At 40.1% G+C, this 19,600-nt stretch overlaps 1 protein-coding gene across 1 annotated transcript in view; it reads right to left on the bottom strand.

Moving 5' to 3' along the window:
• The window catches only part of LOC122555511 (ATPase MORC2-like), a 97,794-nt gene that overhangs the window by 62,518 nt on the left and 15,676 nt on the right, over nt 1–19,600 (bottom strand). Inside the window, exons 5-7 of the mRNA XM_043701535.1 lie at nt 18,053–18,143; nt 12,375–12,483; nt 2,764–2,923 (exon numbers count right to left, since the gene is read on the bottom strand). Of these exons, the coding sequence (XP_043557470.1) occupies nt 2,764–2,923; nt 12,375–12,483; nt 18,053–18,143 (360 nt within the window). The remainder of the gene's footprint in view (nt 1–2,763; nt 2,924–12,374; nt 12,484–18,052; nt 18,144–19,600) is intronic.

The raw sequence follows: 19,600 nt of genomic DNA, 5'->3' as shown, positions 1-19,600 counted from the left end.
GCTTTGGCATCACAAATGTAAATACTTAAATGTTATGAGGGTTATAGGCAGTGAATACTAGATTCCCACCACCCTACGGGTGAAAAACGTTTCGCTCACATCCTCTCAAAACCTTATGCACCTTACCTCAAATCTATGCCCCTTGGTCAGTGATCCCTCCATCAAAAGGAAACACCTCTTTCTGTCTACCATATAAATGACTCCCATCATTTTTATACATCTTAATAATGCCCCTATTCAATCTCCGCTGCTCCAAGGAAAACAACTCTAGTCTTTTTAATCTTTCTCCATAACTAAAACTCTCCAGATCAGGCAACATCCTGGCAAATCTCCTCTGCACACTCACCATTTCCTGATGAAGGGCTTATGTCCGAAACGTCGATTCTCTTGCTCCTTGGATGCTGCCTGACCTGCTGTACTTTTCCAGCAACACACTCTCGACTCTGATCTCGACCATCTGCATTCCTCACTTTCTCCTGCACCCTCACCAGTCCATTCATATCCTAACTATAAGATGTAGATTCCAGAACTGCACATACTACTCTCACTATGGTCTAACCAATGTTTTATAGTGTTCAAACATAACCTCCCTGCTCTTAAACTCCAACTTTAACTAATGAAGTCAAGGATCCTACATAAATAAAACAGAAGTAGCTGGAAAAGCTCAGCAGGTCTGGCAGCATCAGTGAAGAGAAATCAAAGTTAACGCTTTGGATCCGTGACCCTTCCTCAGAAGAACTTTGATTTCTCTGCACTGATGCTGCCAGACCTGCTGAGTTTTTCCAGCTACTTCTGCTTTCATTTCTGATTTACAACATCCACAGTTCTTTCAGTTTTTATCAAGTATCCTACAAATGCCTTCTCAACCAACTTATCCATCTGCCCCAGATCTTAAGGAACTGGTGGACACCACATTTCCCTCTGATCCACAGTGTACCCTAGGATTGTACTTTTCATCACATACTCCCTTGCCTTGTTTTTCCTGCCCAAGTACATCATCTCACACCTATCTGGATTGAATTCCCTTTGCCACTGATCAGCCCATCTATATCCTCCTGTAATCTAAGGCTATGCTCCTCACTATTTACCACCTCACCAATTTTCAAATCAACGGCATGGTCCAAGTTTGCAAGCATGGGCTGGTTGATTACAAATAGCTCGTTCTGCTGTGAACAACCAAAGAAGTGAATGTTGTGAAACTTGAAATGGTTCAGAAAAGACTTACAAGGATGTTGCCAGGGGTGGGTGGATTTGAGCTAATGGGAGAGGCTGAATAGGCTGAGGCTGTTTTCCCTGGAGTGTCAGTGGCTGAGGGATGACGTTATAGAGGTTTATAAAATCATGAGGGACATGGATACGGTAAATAGACAAGGTCGTCTCCCTGGTTTAGGGAGTCCAGAACTAGAGGGCAGAGGTTTAGGGTGAGAGGGAAAAAAATTTAAAGGGACCTACAGGGCAACTTTTTCCCGTAGTGGGTGGTGCGTGTATGGAATGAGCTGCCAGAAGAAGTGGTGGAGGTTGGTACAATTATTACATTTAAAAGGCATCTGGATGGGTATATGACTAGGAAGGGTTTAGAGGGATATATTCCAAGTGCTGGCAAATGGGTCTAGATGGGTCTGGTCATCATGGACGAGTTGGACCAAAGGATCTGTTTCCATGTTGCACATCTCTATGACTCTAAGACTTCTATTTGATGTGATTCACCAGTTGTTGGGATACATGGTCTTCATATCTGGCATATATAAAAATCACAAAAAAAGATGTGCTGTTGAAGCTTTTTTCACTTGCACTCACCAGGTGATAATTAAGAATAAATAAACCTCAAAAGGAAATGAGACACTTAATACAAATGAAATGTTACTGAATTTGCAAATCAGTTAGGCTGCAGTTGGTGTGTTGTGTGTAGTTAAGGAGAACCAATAACAGAAAAAATATTGGAGTCATGTAAAAATTTCAATGGAAATGTAATGAGATGAAAACAGATATTTAACTGGAAAAAGTTGGAAATTTTGTTCAACTAAACTGAAGGATGGAACTTTGTTCTATGTTTCTTGCTACTGTTTGCTTCCCTTGGATCTGTATGAAGCAGAGCCAGATGGTGCACAATCACTAGACTCCACACAAGACATGTCAAAGTCACTGCAGGAACAAATTACTGCAGATACTGGAATCTATACTGAAAACAAGAAATGCTGGCGATCACAGCGGGTCAGGCAGCATCCATGGAGAGAAAGCAAGCTAACGTTTTGAATCTAGATAACGCCCCATCAGAGCTCTCTCTCCATGGATGCTGCCTGATCCATTGCGTTTCTTGTTTTCATGTCTAAGTCACTGTTTTGCAAGGTTATGCACCAATAGACAGAGGGACAGAGGAAAACATGAATTCTGCAAAAGACTGCATAACTCACTGGATGAGGCAACCAACTTTGATAATCAAGTAGTGATGAGTGACCTCAGTGTTGAGTTCAATGTCATCTGATAGATTGAATTGTACAAGCATGCCCTACATCACAACATGCAAGTTCAACAGCAAAAGCAAAGTCAGATGGTCTTTTGTAACATCAATTTGATTTAAATATTGGGAATATCATATAAAACTATATAGAATTTATTGAAGTTTAGTTACAGCCAGTAAATTTCAAAGGTGTTTACAGTTTTGTATATACAATATATGACATACAAATATTGAAAAGTTTTGATGACTTCCATGACTTAGTAAAATAATTTAGTAGCTATTTATCATAGTGCACATGTCCTTACCACTTGCTCCTGTAATTTTATTAAACTGCTGCATCATATGAAACTCATTTTTAAATGGAGAATATTTATGAATGAGTGCAATTTCAAGGGAGAATTTTTCTTTGTCTGTCAACATGGGTTCCTTAGTTGCAACATACCAGGATGGCATCGGCACAATCACCTAGAAAACCAAAAACAAAATCCATTTGGAGTATTATGTACAATTTTGGTTGCCCTGCTATAGGAAGGATGTTATTAAACTGGAAAGAGTGCAGAAAAGATTGACAAGGATGTTACCGAGACTGGAATGTCTGAGTTATAAGGAGAGACTGGAGAGACTGCACCATTTTTAAGGGATGACCTTACTGAGGTTTATAAAATCATGAGGGATATAGATAAGGTGAACAGCCAAGATCTTTTCCCCAGAGTAGGGGAGTCTAAAACTACAGGGCAGAGGTTTAAGGTGAGAGGGGAGAAACTTAAAAGGGACCTGTGGGGGTATCCAAGGTGGCGGTGATCTAGGAAAGATTTGGAGGCACAGGCAGCAGCGAAAAGTGGCCGAACAGAGGCTGATAGCTATGTTTGGTACCCATAGGGAGGGCCTCAATCGGGACTTTGGGTTCATGTCACACTACAGGTGACCACCATTGCACTATACACACACACAGACACGCTTACACACACACACACACACATACACACACACAGAGGCACTCCTACAGTCACGCATACCCACACAGGCACTCCTACAGACGCGTGCTTGCACACACACACACAGGCACTCCTATACACAGACACGCACAGAGACATTCACACAGACTCCTACAGAGACAAACACTCCCACATGCACCCTCTCACAGACTTAGACCCCTTTACACTCACACACACATATACACTCTCTCTCACAGACACTCACAACCCCCCACCCAAGACAGACAGACACACACACAATTGTACTTTGCTCAAAAACTGCATGAATCCATGTAAGACTCTGTTAACTAATTTTTTAGATTAGAATCAGTCTAAACATTATGGCACAGACAACAGCACACAGGGGGCTAACACCTTCAACACATTATCGGGCTGACACCAATTTTTAAAGTTAATCTGAGAATTTAACTTGTAAAAAAGTTTTGTGATTTACATATGAAAGAAGTGAAACTAACATGGTCATACTAACAGGTGAAAGACTTAACAATAAAAGTATTTTTCAATGTATAATTTCAGTTACATCACATGTAAACTTTTGTTATAAATTCTGTGCCCTCCACAACCACCTGATGAAGAAGCAGCGCTCCGAAAGCCAGTCCTTCCTATTAAATCTGTTGGACTATAACCTGGTGTTGTATGATTTTTAACTTCAGCGATCTATATAGCTCCGCACCGCATTGCAAGCGGGATGAAGTCCTAACCCACCCTAACCGGACCACCACGATACCCTGGGACTCTGGAAAGGTTGTGGAGTCCTAGGAAACGGTCAGCGACCAACTTGCCTCAGTTTTCACCATCCAGGGATGCTGAAGAAGGGAGGACATACATCCGAGGCCGAGCCCACGGCCCAGCCTGCAGGATCCTCTGACTAAATTTCCTACCAGGTCCTGGTAAAAGAGCTTGCAAAATCTCACAATATGTAAGGGAAACGGATAAAGGAGAAGCTGGCTCCGATCTCTATCATGCTGCAGAAGCATGAACAGCAGTTGGAAGACCTGAAGGACAGAGGAGGTAAAACGCAGGGTCACAGTGGTGGAAGCTCATACCGATCTCTCCAAAAGGTAGGATCCAGGCTCTGGAGATGTAGGTCCGTAATTTGCTTGACCAGATTGATGACCTCGAGAACAGGGGCAGGAGAAAAAATATTTGGACCGACAGTCTGCCAGAGGGTAAAGAAGGTGAGCAACCAGTGGAACTTATTGAGGACTGGCTGCTAAAATTCCTCAACTTGGAGACTGGAATGAGAAGCTTGATAATTGAGAGGACTCACTAGGTCATGGCGCAGACGTCAGGTCTGGAGTAACATCCTCATCCTGTCTTGGTGGTTTCATCACGATAGAGATAAGGAGAGAATTGTGGAAGCTCCCAGAATCCAGGGGAGGGATCCGAAAGCCCTGGTTTATGAGGGTTCTAGGATCATGTTCTTCCAGGTCTTCTCAGTGGTGGTGATCCAGAAAGAAAATCCTATGACGGCATCAAGAAAAGACTGAAGGAGTTCGGGATCCAGTACTCTGAGGTATGTGGCAGTCCTTTGGATCACCTTAGATGGATCTGTACATCTCTCTGACACGTCAGAGAAGGTAAGAGACTTTGTGGAGAAATTAACTTAATCTGAACAATTTAGAATGCACAAATAGTAGCTTTGCTTGGGTAGGTCTCTACTTTTCTTTACAAAAAAGAGTAAGTCCAGTCGGGTCATTTTTGTCCTTTTTTTTAAATTGATAACCATCTGGTCTAAACAATGATCAGGAGCGGTTGGGATGTGTACTCTCATTTTCTAAGTTGAGTTATACCAAAGGATGGGTGGTGTACTTACCTTTTTTTTCAAAATTTCTTTGTTCACATTGTTATTTCATGGTGTATTTTCTTTCTCTGCTTGTGTTTGTGGTGCAGCTCTAGGTAGGAGGAGAGAAAATTGTTGGGATGGCTGAATGCTTACTTACGGGCAATTTATGCCCAGTTCAGGTATTTAAATGCCCTGGCTGCAGCATTGTCAGTGGATTGGGAAGTTGGATTTCGAGAGGTCTAGATTCCCTCTTTGGCCAGGGAGCGAATTTCTCTATTCAGTGCCTTTGGTGCTTTATATGGTGGCTTTTTTTTGTTTTTTGTTGTATATAGTCTTTGATAGCTTTGTATGTTTGTTAACTGTAGTGGTTTTAGTTTATGTAGTTTTTATGTTCGATGGATCTAGCGACACTAAAGCTCAATGATTTGTAATTCGAGTCTCTCCTCTCTGAACTCTAAATGTTACTGCAGAAGGTTATGGCTAATGACTTGATTAAATGGTGTACCAGGAACATCAAGGGGAGTCACTCACCAATTAAGAGGAAAAAATTACTCTCAAGTCTTAGAAAGGAAAAGGTGAATATTGCTTTACAGGATGATAGAGAGCATTTGAAACTACAGCAGAATGGCTTTGATCTTTTCATCTTTTAAGAAGTAAGAGAGTGGCTATATTGGTTAGGAGGAATCTCCGACTTAAGTTACTGGAGTGTGTTTAAGACACACACGGGAGGTTTGTAATCCTCAAAGCCCTGATAAACATAGAAGAATATGGTATTTTGAACGTTTACTGTCCTCTGGCCCCTCCCCTCAAATTTTTGGTAGATGTGTTCTCTAAATCGATCAGTCTCAAGTCCCAGCATATCATTATTGGGGGAGATTTTAACTGTCTCATGGATCCTACAGTAGACAGATTGTCCAAAGACCCTCTGTACAAACTGAACAATTAGTGCGTCTGTGTGTGGAGTTAGGATGGTGGACATCTGGAGGCATCTCCACCCTACAGGTAGGAATTTTACGTTTGTTTCCAATCCACACAGATGTCACACCAGGATTGATTTTTTTTCTGACTCCCGTGGCAACCCTGGACTTGGTGGCATTTTGTTTGATTGGTAACATTACCATCTCTGATCACACTTCAGTGTAGCTGTTGGTTAAGACTAAGGATGTTATAGTGGGCCCAAGGCACTGGCAAATGGATCTCTTTATCCCTAAGGATAATAAGATTGTGGAGTACTTTTCTAAGGAATTTAGGGCATTTATAGACATTAACAGGCTCAGTTAGTAGCCTATCCATCCTCTGGGACACCGCCAAAGCCTATGCCAGGGTGTTAGTTATTTCCTACTCTGTCAGTAGGAAGTGGCAGAAGGGCAAGTAGCAACGTCTCCTCAAAGCACGGTTGAAGGCAGCCGAGAAGGCTTACTTTGACAGGCCCTCATTGGTCAAGCTACAGAGGACTACGGTGCTGCAGTCTGCATTAAATTCCGTGCTCATGCAAACAGCAAAGAAGGAGCTGGGTTTTGCAAAACAAAGGTTATATGAGCATGGTGACAAACCAGGCAAGTACTTAGCATAGCTCACATGGAAAAGGCGTGCCCCTCAAGTCATTATGTTGATTAGGGAAGGGTCTGGGAACCTAACATGTGGACCAAAAATATTAATGCTGGATTCCAGAGATTTTACTCTGAATTATACCAATCTGAGGTTTGTGAGGAGGGACAGGCCAAGATGGATTCCTTTTTCAAGGATCTGGAGCTCCCGCATGCGACCCCTGAACAAGAGTCTTTTCTCAATGCCCCCTTATCAGAGCAAGAGGTGCAGGAGGCTGTGAAATAGCTTCAGAGTGAAAAGGCATCTGGTCCTAATGAAATTCCAAGCGAATTCTATGAGGAATTTATAAGCATACTGTCAGGCCCAATGTTCAACATGTTCAATGACTTGTACAGTCATGATCATCTCCTGCCATCTCTCAGACAGGCCAATATTTTGCTTATTCTTGAAAAAGTGAAGATCCCAAAGGACTATGCTTCTTACAGGCCCATTTCAATCTTAAATGTTGATTTTAAAATCCTCTCTAAAACTCTTGCATTAAGGCTGGAAATTGTGTTATCTTCTATTGTTAAAGAGGACTAGACAGGCTTCATAAAGGGCTGCAGATCTTCCAATAATGTAAGGAGGCTGCTTAATATAATTCAAGTGTGTCAACAACAGTCAATACAGGGACCGGTGATTTCTCTAGATGCAGAGAAGGCATTTGAGCGAATTGAGTGGCCGTGCCTTTTTTATACTCTGGAATGGTTTGGTTTGGGCAAAGTCTTTATAAGATGAGTAAAGGTTCTCTACAGTGAACTTCTCGCTGCGGTCATCACCAATGGGGTACGATCAAGTAATTTTAACATTTTAGGGGCAGCCGGCAGGGCTGTCCCCTTTCGCCATTACTTTTTACGTTGGTGATTGAAAAGTTGGCAGTTGCAATTCGTAGGAATCCCCATATATCGGCTCCAGAAGTGGGTCAAAATTACATAAGATTTCATAGTATGCGGATGATGTCCTCATTTTTTGTCAAATACAAGTTTCAATGCCTCGCCTGACACAATGCATCAGCGCGTTTGGCACCTTTCCAGGGTACAAGATTAATTTTGCAAAATCAGAGCTATACCTATGGGTGGTATTATGAAGGTGCAAGGTCTTGAGGGCAAATCTCAATTCCCATTTACGTGGTCACAGTGGGGTTATGTATTTGGGCATATTCATCATTCCAGTTCTTGATCGATTAGCTAATTTTGTTCAATTATTCAACAAAAGCAAACAAGACCTTCAAAGATGAGAGGTGCTTCCAGTCTCATGGTTAGGTCAGATAGCTCTCATTAAATTGAATATTCTCCCCTTTTGTTGTAGCCTATGTAGATGGTCCCCCTGATTTTCAATAAGCAAACATTCAGAAGACTGAACTGCTGTTTCAGCTCTTTTATTTGGCATCGTAAGCGGCCCCTTATTAAATTAGCTAAACTGCAACTGCCTCACAAACTGGGGGGAGTGGGACTCCCAGGATGTACACGTATTTGGAAAGGCAAGGACTGATTAGGAATAGTCAGCATGGCTTTGTGCATGGGAAATCAAGTCTCACAAAATTGATTGAGTTTTTTGAAGAAGTAACAAAGAGGATTGATGAGAGCACAGCAGGAGATATGACCTATATGGACTTCAGTCAGGCGTTTGACAAGGTTCCCCATGGGAGACTGGTTAGCAATGTTAGGTCTCACACAATACAGGGAAAACTAGCCATGTGGATACATAACTGGCTCGAAGGTAGAAGATAGAGGGTGGTGGTGCAGGGATGTTTTTCAGACTGGAGGTGTGATCAATGGAGTGCCACAAGGGTCGATGCTGGGTCCATGACTTTTTGTCATTTATATAAATGGTTTGGATGTGAACATAAGAGGAATAGTTAGTAAGTTTGCAGATGACACTAAAATTGGAGGTGCAGTGGACAGTGAAGAAGGTTACCTCAGATTGCAACAGGATCTTGATCAGATAGGCCAATGGGCTGAGGAGTGGCAGATGGAGTTTAACTTTGATAAATGCGAGGTGCTGCATTTTGGGAAAGCAAAAGGACTTATACACTTAATGGTAAGGTCCTAGGGAGTGTTGCTGAACAAAAAGACCTTGGAATGCAGGTTCATAGTTCCTTGAACGTGGAGTCGCAGGTAAATAAGATAGTGAAGAAGGCATTTGGTATGCTTTTCTTTATTGGTCAGAGTATTGAGTTCAGGAGTTGGGAGGTCGTGTTGCGGCTGTACAGGACGTTGGTTAGGCCACTTTTGGAATATTACGTGCAATTCTGGTCTCCTTCCTATCGGAAGAATGTTGTGAAACTTGAAAGGGTTCAGAAAAGATTTCCAAGGATGTCGCCAGGGTTGGAGGATTGAGCTATAGGTAGAGGTTGAATAGGCTGAGGCTATTTTCCCTGGCACATTGGAGGCTGAGGGGTGACCTTATAGGGGCATGGATAGGGTAAATAGACAATGTCTTTTCCCTGGGATGGGGGAGTCCAGAACTAGACAGCATAGGTTTAGGGTGAGAGGGGAAAGATATAAAAGAGACCTATGGAGCAATGTCTTTACGCTGAGGGTAGTGTGTATGTCGAATGGGCTGCGAGAGGAAGTGGTGGAGGCTAGTACGATTGCAACATTTAAAGGCATCTGGATGGGTATATGAATGGGAAGGGTTTGGAAAGATATGGACTGGGTGCTGGCAGGTGACTCTATGACTGTATTAATTAAACTACTTCTATCTTACATGAGTGACTGGGTTTGTGGGGACCCTTTTCCAATATTGTTAGATATCGAAACCTCTCAGGCAAAGTGCCCACTTACTAGTTTGCTGTTTTTGGACAAAATGAGGACAGTTAACAAATATTGCCATAACCTAATAGTTATCAATACTGTTAAAGCATGGAAGGCAATTTGGCAGAGGGAAGGCAATATTGGCAAAACATCTTTTCTTACAACTATCATGGGTATGACGGGTTTTCAACTGGGAATGATGGATTCTGGATTTAAACATTGGGCAGCAAGGGGTGTGTCTTGCATGGATGATTTATTTGAGGGAAACACATTGATGTCTTTTTATTAGTTAGCGCGGAAATACGAGCGATCTGGCACGGACGGCTTTCTTTTCAAGTTAGGCATTTTATTAAAAAAAAGACTACACTTTTGACTGATCTCTACAAATCAGACATAGAGAGGATGGTGCGCAGTGCTAAGAGTATATTTTCTGTCAGCACTTTATACTAACAGCGGCCCCTCAGATGAGTTTGATCGACTTTGCAGGGTGTGGGAGAGAGAACTAGACATTGAGGTCTCCTCAGAGGTATGGGAAGATACTTGGGAAACCACAAGAAAGATATCAATTTGCAACAGGACCCATGCTTTATAGTTGAAGATCCTCCACAGGGTTCACTTGGCTCCAGATCGTTTGTCAAAATTTAAACCAGGAGTATCTTCAACATGCCCCAAGTGTACAGTTAGTATGGGCACTTGTGCCCATCGTCTGTGGTAGGCTTCAAACATACTGGAGCACTGTGGCAGGTGCAATGGGGGGATTTTGGGTGTAAGGGTGGAGAAGAACCCAATCTCTCTGGTCTGTCCAGTGTAATCCTCACTTTCTGCGCAAAAAAGAATATCTTGTTAGGTTGGCTATCCAAAATCCCCTGGGTCTGTCAGGTTGGCATAAGATTGTTATGGAGCATATCCCCTCGGATTTTCTTACAAGCGTGGTACACAACAAATACTAAGAATTTCTATAAGACATGGCAGCCCTTTTTGGACTATCCGGACACAGATTTGTCTGCCACACAATTAAAGGCTTTTATATAGCCATAACGATTGTGCTTTAAGAGACCAATATCCAGACAAGGGGAACTGCGAACGTGTGAATATATGAAAAATAATGCTCTCGATATTTGAGAGTTAGTGTTTTGTTTTGCTGAGCTGTATTATTATTATTTATTGTTAGCTAATATTTATTTATTTAAGTAGTTAGTTGGGTTTTTAAAATATATTTTTATATATACTTATACATTTGTACACGAGGGCAGTTCAAGTTTTTAAAATTTTTTTGGTGTTCTTTCTTTGTATTATTTTGTATTTGTTGTAATACTAAAAAATCTATTTTTCAATAAAAATGTATTTTAAAAAAAAGGGACCTGAGAGGCAACTTTCTGTTTTAAAATACCGAATGGTGTGTATATGGAACAAGCTGCCAGAGAAGTGGTAGAGGCAGGTACAACGGAGACATTTGGACAGGTACATGGATACATTAGAGGGTTATGGGACAAATAAAGAAAAATGGAACTAGTTCAGTTTTGGAAACTTGGTTGCCATGGACACGTTTGGTCAAAGAGTTTGTTTCCATACTGTCTGACTCTATTCATTAAGGGCATTGTTAAAGACACAAAACACTTCCATATTCTCAAATGCAAACATGCTAGTCACTTCATATTTCATATTTCTGCTCGACATGACTAACCTGCACAAAAAAAAGGCACTGAAAAGTGCCATGAGGTATACTCTTGATATTTTTGTGCAGCTTCAGCACCTTATTTTAAATAGCAAACAGATTTTTCACTTCTTTACAACAAAATTATACTAACATTTCTGTGCCAAAGGAAAGTTAGATGATTAAGGCACAAGTTAGTCACCAGATTGCACTGAACACCATAATGGATGATAATCTAGAAAAAGTCCAGATCTGTCAAATGCTGAATATCAATGTTGCAGGCAAATATACCAAATACATTATGATTTGAAAAACAACTGAGAAGACAGTGGCTTGTTAATATTGTGTTAGGAACTCCAGAGCTGAAATTACTTGAGATTTATAATGTGCTCATATCTCATGCTCAGCGGAAGAATGCAAGAACATCATAAACTGGTTCTTCAGCCACACCCACAAGGATCCAGATATATTAGTCTTGGCCTTGCAAAGTATCAAGTATCTGCTCATAGTTTACATTATCAGAGATACAAAGGGGATGAAGGCAAGGATTCTGCTCTCAAAGATTTGGTGGACAACTGAAGGCTAGTATGGTCAGTGAGATTGGAACATTGAATTGTAAGGGCAAAAGGAGGTCATACCTCCAAATGGGATTTCACCTAGCAATCTTAATGATACGTAAGTTAGATGTGTGGTCTTATTAATGCAGCGGTTGCATCCCTACCTCTTGGTCAGAAAATCCAGGTTTGAGTCTATGCTAGGACTTGTCAATAGAAGGTGCAGTTCTAATATAGTCAAACAGGTTTATTGTCCTGAGAATAAGAGTGTTTTTGTTAATTTTGGACATTAGGATTGTTAACAGTTTTAACCAGAGTAATTGTTTTGAATACTGTACATTATCCACTTAAAATGACAGAAACAACTTTTGTACTGCTGTTTCAGTAATACTCAAGTTCATTGGTGATACTCAAGTTCTGTACTAATCTGTTGACTGGACATATGAAGGACATATGAAGGTGGTATCCAACATGATCTACACTCTCATTTTCTCAGATCCAGGGTGAATCAGGGAACCGACCAAGCACTTACAGGATTAGACTGACAAAACAAAAGGCTGAAAATAAAGTTCTCTCTCACTTACCTCGTCAATACCTTCTTTCTCATAAAAAGTTCGAGACATAAGGATGCACGTCATGGTATTGTCTTTTTTGGTAAAGAGAATGAAATCCATTCCTATCCTCATTGAACCACTGAAAGAAGTCAAGTCATAATTAACTATAGTGGAGTGGCTGATTGTGATTCACACAGCTGTAGTATTATCACAATTTAACAGAATAGCTACAACTTCAGCAGCTTTTTGTCAGGTTTCTGGTTCACAAATTTACAATCCACAGAAATTGAATTGTGTGTTATTTGGCAGTAACAAAAAGTAGATGCTATTTCTGATAAGGAACAAATTAGTGGAAAATGCAATTTAGTACAGAAAATGAATGAAGTAATACATTTTGGAATAAGGATAAAATTTTGTGTATTTCTCAATGTAGCTCAAGAACACAAGGACAAAATGTACAAGTTTATTAACTCCTAAAATTTGTTAGACCAAGGTCTTCAAACTCAATGAGTAGAACAATTTGTTTAAAATTTAGACAAAAAGTCTTAAAATGTCACACTGCCCTTACTGACAGAACATAATGAAAAAATACATTTGCAAACTCTCTGCAACAATTAAAAAGAGGCTCATACATACATATTTGATTAGCATTTCAGAGATTTTGACAAGTTGCTAAATTGAATATGTTTCTTTAAAATGCTAACTAAAGTTTAAAACAATAATTCAAGCTATTTAGTTTCCATTAATTGCATTCTTAAATAAAAAAAAATCTCTTACTTGAATGTGATTTCTGCTGCTAGATTATTTTGGAGTCATTTAATATCTGAACAGTGTTGTCATTGGTAAGCAGGACTAAGATTTAAGGTTTCAATTGGATTCTCAACTTATAAAACTCAGTTGGAAACAATTACTCACACTGGAGCTGAATTTTATCTTCAACCAGTTGGCAAGTGATATATGTTCTCATGTTCACCACTCTGTCCCTCAGGTTCACAGATAAAGGAATGTCTTTAATTATGAGAATATTTTTTTTAAAAGAAATATCACTGCACAGTTGAGTCTGTGATTTAGATACGTCACTCTTATATAGATTCACATCAGAGTATGACCTTCCTCATTTCATGGCCTATTAACCTGTCACAAATCCAAGAGTTGAGCTACCTGATAATTTCATTCAACCAGTGACGGCTTTCCTATATTTCTCTATCTTGTTCAACAGCTCCTCCAAAGCTTTCCTTTGGGCTTCTATTGTTCGATAACACTTAGCTTTGACACCATGCTGTTAGTGAAATATGCCAAAAATTGTTTTTTTCATGGTTTGTGACTTTTCTTTGCTAGCAAGACGCACATCGACGTTACGATAAATGAGAACAAACTATCTTTAAATTCTTGTTTTTAATCACTCTTTATAATCATTTCCCAAACAATCTCAAAACAAGAGCCAAAGTATGATCTTACAATCTTTGAATTGCCTGCTTGGACACAATGCATGTATTAGCCAACACAGATGCAGTACCAGGCCCAAAGTGAGTGCAATCTTTTTTTGATTAATATATCCAGCTGAATGTGCTCACTAGTATAGCGTAAAGGATATCTAGGGCACTTGTGTAACAACTGATAAATCATTACTCAAATAGTACACCTAGCGAAATGCAAAGTACTTACCCATTGTACCAATCAGATTCTAAATATGACAAACAGTCAGAACACGCAACATTAAGCAATCTTTTTGAATAAGACAACCAAGGCCAAAGTGAATACGATGCTTTATTTCTTAATGTCCCTGCCTACATATGATCCATGTGTCTGGATTGCAGGTGTTAGTGCAGCATGTCACTTCCCAGTGAAACAGTTGTCAAGGATTAATTGCTAGATTGGTGATGATTTTCTTTGTATGTTTCTTCATCGGGAGCACAGTGTCAAGAGTTCTCTGAAACCTCATGGCAGTCAGCATTTAAAACAATGCTCTGGCTCAAGAACGATTTGCCATTTGCACATCAAACCCCAGGAAGCTGCAGGTTGTCAACACGTGCTGAACAAATTGAAAATTGGAAGTGTGTTTATTTCTTGATTCCTAAAAACAATCTTACATGACATGATGACAATTCAGATATTATGTTAGGTCCTGTCTGGAATACTACATGCAAATTTGTTCCTCACGCTACAGGAAAATTTTAATTGCGCGAGGGAAAAGTGCAATACGCTGTATTTGGTAAAGATTTTTCAAATGCTGAAAAAAATAAACATGGTAAACATAGGTTAACTTTTCTGTGGGGTTAGGGTCATAAATTCCAACCACGTTTCACTGTTATGGCGTTAACACTTCCATTTCTTTGCCAAAGATCTCCATCAACTATATTGGATATCCTCAGTTATTCTGTTCCTAGCATGGAATTTGGATTAAGTACATTGCCATTGCCCATTTTGTTCTCCTTTCTGTAGAGTCAGATAAATGTCAGGTTCAAAAACATTTTATTTGGGATGCTACCCCTTCAACAATTTATTGAGAATGATCCTACAAGTTTCTGCCTTTTCGTTGTCCAAAAGATAAATTAGCATAAACTTATTGATGTTTAAGTAATTGAACAATCTATCTGAACACCACCACTGTACCTTTTAATCTGTGCGCTGTTCTTTACATACTGCTTTGGCATGAAGGGAAGTAGGGTGAAGATAGCAAAAGTTCCCTATAATGGTAATCTTCCCTATAAATGAGGGACATGTCTCTTTGCTGCTTTTCAATCCTCTGACATTGTGGTCAGAAATTCTATTCAAGGGTAAGCATGCTGATGAAGAATGCTTTGCGAGTCTCACACGTGTTTGTCATAGAGTGTTGCCCAATGTGTGGGAGATAGCAGGAGGGCCCACAGAAAACAGGACAGCTCCATGCTTTCCTGTATGTTGGAGGCAGAAGGGGAAGTGAATGAACATAGCATGGTGTACAGGACATGGACTCAGTGCCAACCATGCTTTAACAACCTTCCATGGAATGTCAAGCTGAGTGTAGAGCTGCATTCAGATGCCAGGCCTCCAGGTCTGCATACACATGGGTTGCCAGCTAATGGGTACATAGCCTTTGCTCGACAATCATGCAGGTATGCCTAGAAGCCATGAACTCTGGACAAAGTTCAGCCCTGAAAGATCTGTTTCAACTCTGCAGAACCAAATGACAGACTGGACTGTAGCACATTCAGCTTGTGTTTCATAAAGGACCAGTCGTGGAGACAAAGTCCATGCAGCCACAGTCAGTTTTAGTTCACTCTGCAAAAAAAAGAGGGTAAGAGCAAACTTACACAACATCTGCCACCAGGAGAGTGAAAGCGCAACAGACAGTGAACTCAATAGGCACTCAAACAGATAAGGGAGGCAGAAGCAGCTGTCAGCAGTTCTTTGTGGAGACTAGAGGGCTCAGCCAGACAAAAATGGGGTCAGTTTGCTCAGTTCGCTGGTGTGCTGTTTGTAATGCAGAGCGACAGTAACATCATGGGTTCTGTTTCCACATCTGGCAGAGATTACCATGAAAGGATTCTCCTTCTCAACTTCTCCCCATACCTGAGTGTGGGGACATTCAGGCTAAACCACCTCTAGTCGTCTCTCTCCCTCTCTTTCTCTCTCTGAATGAGATAGCAGGCTAAGGGTCCAATAGTGAGAATATGTACAGAGTATAAGCAGGCAGGGAAAGAGTTAAGTTCTAAGTTTTGTGAAACAAGAGGTTCAGTTGAGCATGACTCAGATCAGATAAGTACTTACAGTTAACAATGGGGTGCTGGAGGCAAGGATAATGGGTTAACAAGGTGGAAAAGCAGTCATTTAACAATATTGGAAGTATTCAGTATGCAAGTTCAGCTAACAAGGGTATAAGTATCCATTGTATGAATCCCATTAACAAGGTTAAGAACATTCATTGTATAACAGTAAAGGGCTTGGTCTCTGCTTTTGATATTTGTTGATTGTAACAGTCATCCAATTAATATGTATGTTCCCTTATCTGGATGCTCCACCCTGTAAAATGACTATATAGTTTATTGAGAAACTGCTCTTCCAGAGAAGACCATGAACCCATGTCGCGAGTCAAGATCGTTCTCTCCCTCCAGGGCCCGGAATAAAGATGTAGGAGGTAAAACTATACTGTATCTCTGAGCGTTTCACTTTGACTGAGGGGCAGGTGGGGGCTAATGGGACAACAGTACGACTATGGCAACTTTATCTTTACAGAAGGTGTAGCTTCCAAAGTCAGCAACAAGTGAAGTGTGCTCAAATATTAAAGTACCTGCGGCTGAGGAAAATTGTGAAGCATATTACACAGATTGGAATTTTGGAATGGATTCAACTGTTAGCATTTTTTTTTCTGAAAGTAGAAACTATAACATTAGATTATTTGAAACCTTTGAGTAAAGTTACACAGAGTTAGAATGCAAACAGAGTAGAAACAAATGCCGAATCTCATGTGGATGAGCTGCTTCATGATTACACAGCATTGAGTTAAAAGTTCAGAATCCTGACCTTCATGTCAGCAGTAAAATTAGCTGTTGAAAATTGAAAAACTTCAGTTAGATGAAAGAAAAGAGAAATAGAAAGGGGAAAAAAAGTGAATAGAACAATGGAAAGTATAGGAAGAAAACAGAACTGTAAATAAGAAAGCTTGAATTGGAAAGTGAGGGGAAAAATGAACAAAGGGAAATGGAAAGAGAGTAGAAAGAGAAAGGAAAATGCAATATAAAAGTTTGAAGTCCCAAAGATAGGAAGAGTTCAAACAAAACAAGCAGCAGAAGACAATTTGGGAGCTCTCACACATAAATCACAAAATGCTACCATAGAATTTCAGTGGATAACAGGGAAGGGAAATGGAATATTGCCTTTTATTTAAAAGGATTGGAGCATAAAAGCAGGGAAGTCTGGCTCAAACTATACAAGAGACCACACAGGCCACAACTAGAATACTGACAAGAGTTTTGAGCCCCTTACTGTTGAAGAAAATATATACTAGCATTGGAGGCAATCCAGAGAAGATTTACTAAATTGATCCTTGACGTGGAGAGATTTGAGGAGAGCTTGTGTAAGAAGTGACCTATTTAAAACAAAAATTATTTTTTGGGTGTTTGGTAAGGTAGATGTTGAAGGGTACTTTCTATTTGAAAGAGAATTTAGGTCCAAAGTGCATAATCTCAGTAAGGGATCATCCAGTTATGACAGATGAGGAGGAATTTCTAATCTCAAAACATATGAATCTGTGGAATACTTACTGGAGAGGGCTATACAAGCGGTGTCATTAAAAAACTCAGAGTCTAGAATGTATTTAATCAGGAAGAGAATCAAGAGTTATGAGCATAAGGGAAGAGAGTGATGGACTGTTATCAGATCAGCCATGATTTCATTAAATGATGGAGCAGACTTAATGGCCTAATATTCTTCTGCACATCATATAGTCTCATCAGTTCAAAAAGGAATGAATTCTGTGGATTCACAAATAGGCACCCCACTGGCTAACAGTAATTAGAGAATACTTTCATTATTTGTGTTCCCACTTATTTTGTGTCATTCACAACTTGCCAGTCATACATTCATTTTAGAAACAATAAACATTCCAAACAGCAGAGCAAAACAGAAAAGAGTTGCAAACAATGTTTTCTTAATTCTAAAAGTCAATCTCAAAGATTTGAACTAATTTAGTCCACAAGACTAAAGGCAAACTTATCTCTGAAACTCACGACTTCAATCCATTTCCATACTGTCCAACAAGTTGGGACTTTGAAGTTCTCTTTATAGACTTTCCTAAATGAATAATGTCTGCTACTTCACCTGTGAAATGCAGAAATTTTGTTATAGTCCTGTTTTCATATGTTTACTATAATTTACAATAAACAGACAACATTTTAGTGCTGGCTTTCTGGAACTTGATCACCAAAGGCAATGGCAGAGAATTTATAACTATGAACCTGTTTTTCTTTTTAAGGTCAACACAACATCAACAGTGTGACGTGCCCATGAAAGTACAAGTGGTCATAAACAATTAAAGAGCATGAGTTGAAGGCAATTTGTGGAACAGGTCTGTTCCCTAAACTGAATGTTCCCTAATTGGTAAAGGAGTTTTTCAGCATATTTCATTTACTTAGTGGAGGAAAATAGAATTTATGTCCAACTTATCTACATTAAGTTTTGTAGATGGGAGAAGGGAGCTATATAAGGACACAAAATGACTAAGTGAACCTGCAAATCTATAACAGACAAAATCCAAGGTTCTCCTACACTAGGGAAGTGTAACATCATCCACTGTATATCTGACCATGATAAATTGAATCATCTCCTTGGTCAGATATTAGGACCAGGAAGAGCGATGGGATTCAGATGCTCATTTATACTCACCGTTAACAGTTAATAAAAACAAAATGTAAATCTTACAGCTTAGTGGAATTTTTCTCAAGGGGTTGATCTGACCAGTTATAAGGGAAGGGGGAAATCTGGACCTAATATATAGAAATAAATCCAGTGTCAATGGGAAAACATTTTGCACACAGTAACCATAACACAGTTAGATTTAGGATGGTTATGGAGAAATTTCACAAAGCTATGATTTGGTCTAAGTGCATTGGGAGCAGCTACTTGCAGGTAGAAGTGTCAGAGCATTGGAGGCTCTCAAGAAGGAAATAGCAAGAGGCCAGGGCAAATATGTTCCTATAGAGGTACAGGTGGAGACTGGAGAAGCCTGGATGTCTAGGAACATAAAGGGCAAGACTAAGAAAAAAAACTTACTGCACACAAAAGCTCTATGATTTATGACTATATGAAAAAGTATAGTATGATTAAAGGCAGTCAGCGTGGCTTTGTGAGGGGCAGGTCATGCCTCACAAATCTTATTGAGTTCTTTGAAGAGGTGTCAAGACAGGTCGATGACGGTCGAGCAGTGGATGTGGTGCATATGGATTTCAGCAAGGCATTTGATAGGGTTGCCCATGGTAGGCTCATTCCATAAAGTCAGGAAATATGGGATACAGGGAGATTTGGCTATCTGGATTCAGAATTAGCTGGCTGACAGAAGGCAGAAAGTGGTTGTAGGTGAAAAGTATTCTGCCTGGAAGACAGTGTTGAGTGGGGTCCCGCAGGGCTCTGTTCTTGGGCATCTGCTGTTTGTAGTTTTTATAAATGACTTGGATGAGGAGGTTGAGGGGTGGGTTAGTAAATTTGCAGATGACACAAGGTTGGAGGTGTCATCGATAGTATAGAGGGCTACTGCAGGCTGCAGCGCGACATAGACAGGA

This window comes from Chiloscyllium plagiosum, chromosome 12, assembly GCF_004010195.1.
Source record: "Chiloscyllium plagiosum isolate BGI_BamShark_2017 chromosome 12, ASM401019v2, whole genome shotgun sequence".
NCBI classification, from domain to species: domain Eukaryota; kingdom Metazoa; phylum Chordata; class Chondrichthyes; order Orectolobiformes; family Hemiscylliidae; genus Chiloscyllium; species Chiloscyllium plagiosum.
The sequence above is the reverse complement of the archived record's forward strand: the minus strand, read 5'-3'. Positions and strand labels throughout refer to the sequence as shown.